Source organism: Piliocolobus tephrosceles, chromosome 5, assembly GCF_002776525.5.
Source record: "Piliocolobus tephrosceles isolate RC106 chromosome 5, ASM277652v3, whole genome shotgun sequence".
NCBI classification, from domain to species: Eukaryota; Metazoa; Chordata; class Mammalia; order Primates; family Cercopithecidae; genus Piliocolobus; species Piliocolobus tephrosceles.
The window spans coordinates 140,527,291-140,531,897 of record NC_045438.1 but is presented as its reverse complement, the minus strand read 5'-3'; the positions used below and the strand labels follow the sequence as shown (position 1 = coordinate 140,531,897).

Here is a 4,607-nt window from a genome sequence, read left to right as displayed (position 1 = left end):
AAAAGAAAAGAAAAGAAAAGAAAAGAAAAGAAAAGAAAAGAAAAGAAAAGAAAAAGGAAAAACTAGGAGAAGTCAAATAAGGCTTGGTCCAGAAAGGAGGAAATGGAAGACTGCTTAAATAGAACTTGCTCAGACTCAAAAGAGAAGTAGAAGAAACCTTAGGTTTCCCTACAATAAGTCAATTTGCAAGGGGCAGAAAACAAGTTGGTTTAGGCAAGGAACTCTGCTGAGAAATAAAGATTGCATGTTGGATGGCATGTCCAAGTGTTGTATATCTTAGAAATCAGCCCAGATATTCACAGCACGTGAGGAACAGCGTGGAACACACAGCTGCTTCCTGTTAAGTGATTTTCACTCTTCTAGTTATAGACTTTACAGGGTTTAGATTTACACCCTTCTATTTGCAGTAGTCCTACTATCTCTGGAATGTTCTGGCTGGCTTTACAAATTCTGTCTTATTTTCATCATAGCACTTACCAATATCGAAAATTATATTATTATTTGCTATCCTCCCTGCTAGAATGTAAGCTCCATCAAAGCAAGAATTCTGTCTTATTGGTGGTTCTCTCCCCAGTACCTACAACACTGGCTACCACAGATGAGGGCTCCCTAAATGTATCTTTAATGAACGGAGATCACCATGTTGTTTAAACAACTGATTATTTCTAGACATCAATTTTAATAAAATAGGATTTACTATGTCCTAGTTTGGTTAGGAAAGTTTTTCACCATTGTTTGAAATTGATCTTTTACACTCAGTCTTAAAATACAGTCTCTCTGTAAAGAGCATATAAAGTAACTGTAAATGGATCTTTTGATCCTTAAATGAAATTGGATGAAGTCTATAGAATTCATACAACCCAGAAGAGAATACTCACCTCTGTCTTGTAAGGGCTGGGATCCCAGAGATTCATGCTTGAACAGAGCCTTCACTGGCTGACACTGGTTACTTTGAGACCCTTGAGTTTGTGTCAACAGTGCCATCTTGCAACAGAGCATTTCTTGCCCTTGGTCACCACCTGGAACCTAGAAGTCATTATTTTTAGTTATCTACCCAACATTTCTATGTTTTCTATGTACAAGTGATTTCTATTTTCTAGGCACTGTTTCTGAAAGCCTTATGATATTAACACAATTCATATAGATAACAACCCTATGAGCTATTATTTTGGATTTTTGTGGTAAGTTGCTGAAAACGGAGATGTGGCCCTGATCCTCTCTCTTGAGTGGACACCATTTTTATTGTTGTTGTTGTTGTGTCTTTTTTTTTTTTGAGATGGAATTTCACTCTTGTTGCCCAGGCTGGAATGTAATGGCATGATCTCACCTCACCACAACCTCCACTTCCAGGGTTCAAGCGATTCTCCTGCCTCAGCCTCCCTAGTAGTTGGGATTACAGGCATGTGCCACCACACCCAGCTACTTTTTGTATTTTTAGTAGAGATGGGGTTTCTCCATGTTGTTCAGGCTGGAATGTAATGGCATGATCTCGCCTCACCGCAACCTCCGCCTCCGGGGTTCAAGTGATACTCCTGCCTCAGCCTCCCTAGTAGCTGGGATTACAGGCATGTGCCACTACACCCAGCTACTTTTTGTATTTTTAGCAGAGATGGGGTTTCTCCATGTTGGTCAGGTTGGTCTTGAACTCCCGATCTCAGGTGATCCGTCTGCCTTGGCCTCCCAAAGTGCTGGGATTACAGGCATGAGCCACTGTGCCCAGCCAAGGGTGGACAGTGTTTAAGCAGCTTGCCCTTGTCACCCAGCCTGGGCAAGGTGCTTTTAAGCAAGCTGCTTAAATAAGTGGCAATGCTAGGATGGGAGCTCAGACAGAATGACTCCAGATCCCATGTTCTTACCATTACTCTAGGCTCCCTCATATACATCTGTGTGTTTACGAAAACCCTTTGGACACTGGTGCTAAATTCTCAAAGAATACTAATATATTTTCTAATCTGAAAAATGAGAATAATAATTTCTACTTTATGGGGTTTTGGAGACCAGTAAATAAGATCACAGTATGTGAAATCACCTAACACAGGGCCTGGCACATAGTTATGTCCTCCTTAAAAGCAGGTTTCCTCCAGACATTTATAGCTAAATTACAATTTTCAAGTTACTGTCTCATGTGTAGCTCAGAATTTCCCACATCTTTTATGAAGAATGAAGCTAAGAGATTTATAATGACTTCCCACTGCTACACGGCTTGGGTGCAATAGACCTAAGTCAAGAACCTCGGTATCCAGCTCACCAGTTAGAAGGCTTTGGCCACACAGGTCCTCTGAGGGTGTGTGCACAGGGACACAGGACAATGCGAAGAGGAAATAGTCCCTCATAAAACAGGAAAGAACATGGAGGTAAAAATCGGCCCACTTTCTACCAGAGGTTCATAACCAGTGGTCCATGGGCTTTCTCCCAAGTGGTCCATGAACTTAGACAGGACAAAAACTAATCTTATTTTTACTGGTCTTTAAAAGAGAGTTAACATTTCCTTCAACTATGAATGGAAGCAACAAATCAAGGTAGCATAAACAGTACCCAGGACTTTGTCACCAATAGAACCTGCACATGTTTTCACATCACATTACAACCAGGCAAACAGATGCTTATCACCATTCTGAAATTGCCAGTTATAAGCCCTGTCCCTAGGTCTTATTATTTTGTGCACTAATAAAAATCCACATATATTACTTTAATACAAATTTAATTCTTTGCTAACTGTATGTCATTATGGTTGTGTTCTTTTGTAATCCTTTATAGTTTCTTTATATATTTAAAAATATAATTCTGAGAAGGAGTCCAGGGACTTCACCTTACTGCCAAGGAGGTTCACAGTACAAAAAGAGATGGAGAACTCCTGGATCTTAAAGGAATGCCCCTCACTCCGTTCTGGGATTTCAGGAGGAAACAGACCACAGCGCTCAGATACTAAACCTGTTCTTTCTACCTGCGGCGCCGGTTCATCCAGCTGCCTCTCCAAATACTCCAGTAGCACCACCACCTCCTCCCCGCTCTCTGGATGCTGCTCCCGCACCCAGCTCTGTAGATTCCCAGGCAGGATGGTCAGGAACTGCTCCAGCACCAGCAGCTCCAGAATCTGCTCTTTGCTGTGCATCTCAGGCTGCAGCCATTGTCGGCAGAGTTCTCGGAGCCGGCTCAGCGCCTCGCGGGGGCCCGCAGCCTCCGGGTAGCGGAAGCCTCGGAAGCGCTGGCGGGAGCGTTCGGGGCCCCGAGCAGGGCTGCAGGATGCGCTCACCTCCGCCGTCAAGGCGGAGGCTTCCTCCTTCTCCACCTTCACGGTCAGAAGCCCCGTCTGGTCTTCTGCAGACTGGGCGTCCAGGGCTGCGTTTTTTCTCGGTTCTCTAGCCATTCTGACCCAAGGCAGTACTCGGGTCTCACTCTAGTTGCGACCTGTATATCTTCAGAGGATTCTGGAAAGGTGGTAAATTGTCCAGTAAAACTGCAAGTGGTTCCTCTCCTCTCATGCCCAGAGGCCCAGGACACTCCTGAGGCGCAGCTGCACAGATCTCTCTTATAGTCCGTGCCCTTGCAGGGTCGTCCTCTGCACTTCACTCTGAATCCCACAGTAAGTATCCCCAAAGGATGTCTTTGGGAGTGAAAGTGATCACTCTCCAGATATACGAGGGAAATTGAGGCTGGAGCACAGGAAGCCTCGCTGGGAACTAAGGCAACTTCCTGGGCTCTCTAGGAAGCTTCTCTCAGTGGTTGTCTCCGAGTTAACCCTTTAGTTACCCTGTCCTTACCACCGCACAAGGGAAGGCAGTTAAGGGAAAGAGAAGCAAAGGATGACATACACTGGATCATAAGAAATAGGACTGAGTCTTTAAATCCTGGAAGGATGCCGCTGTGGCTCATATTTCTTTCCTATGTAAAGCTTGCTTAAGCAGCTGGCATAAAATTAACACTAAAATTGAGCTGGAAAGCAGGGGTTCCCCAGAGCCCTAAAAACTCTGGCAAGAGGACCAGAAACATCAAAGCAGCGGAACACATCACCAGGCACTTGCCTGGAGTGAGCAGTGGCTGCCCTTGGTCATTCCCCACTCACCTCCTTAATCTGTCACTTTTTTTCCTCCTCATTAAGGTCAAACTACTTGAAAGAAAGCCCCCCACCCCGACTGTAGCCCTCACCTCCCACTAATCCTTAATACACTGTCCCACTCCCCCACTCACCACTTTGCATATTCCGTGGCTGCTTCTCCGGCAATCAGGCTTATGCTGCTCTCCACCTTCAGAAACTCTCTAGTCTCTGGCTTCAGGGATCCCATTCTCTTCTGCTTTCTTCCTTCCTGTTTCTTCCCAGCTCCCATTCACAGTCAAGCACAGTGGCTAGATACACAAGTAGCCAGGTTACCTGTGTAATCCTGGCTTTAACACTAACTGGCTGGGTGAGCTTGGTAAATTATTTACCCTCCCTGTGCCCGACTTTTCCAATCTGTAAATAGGGAAAGTAATAGTAGATAGGGATGTTACAGGCATTAGTAGGGATTAGATAATATTGAGAGCACTCTTGTGTAAACTGCTTAGAACAATGCCTGGCATGTGATAAACTAGGCCTATCCTATAATAGGAGAGAGCCTTGAGAATTCTTT

General features: G+C 44.6%; 1 protein-coding gene across 2 annotated transcripts in view; it reads right to left on the bottom strand.

Moving 5' to 3' along the window:
• ZKSCAN4 (zinc finger with KRAB and SCAN domains 4) overlaps positions 1–3,684 on the bottom strand; it is a 10,811-nt gene extending 7,127 nt beyond the window's left edge. For both annotated transcript variants that reach the window (XM_023191630.3, XM_023191631.2), the window contains exons 1-2: positions 2,945–3,684; positions 879–1,026 (exon numbers count right to left, since the gene is read on the bottom strand). In XM_023191630.3, the coding sequence (XP_023047398.1) occupies positions 879–1,026; positions 2,945–3,367 (571 nt within the window). In that variant the 5' untranslated portion in view covers positions 3,368–3,684. The remainder of the gene's footprint in view (positions 1–878; positions 1,027–2,944) is intronic.
• Positions 3,685–4,607: the final 923 nt, after the last annotated feature.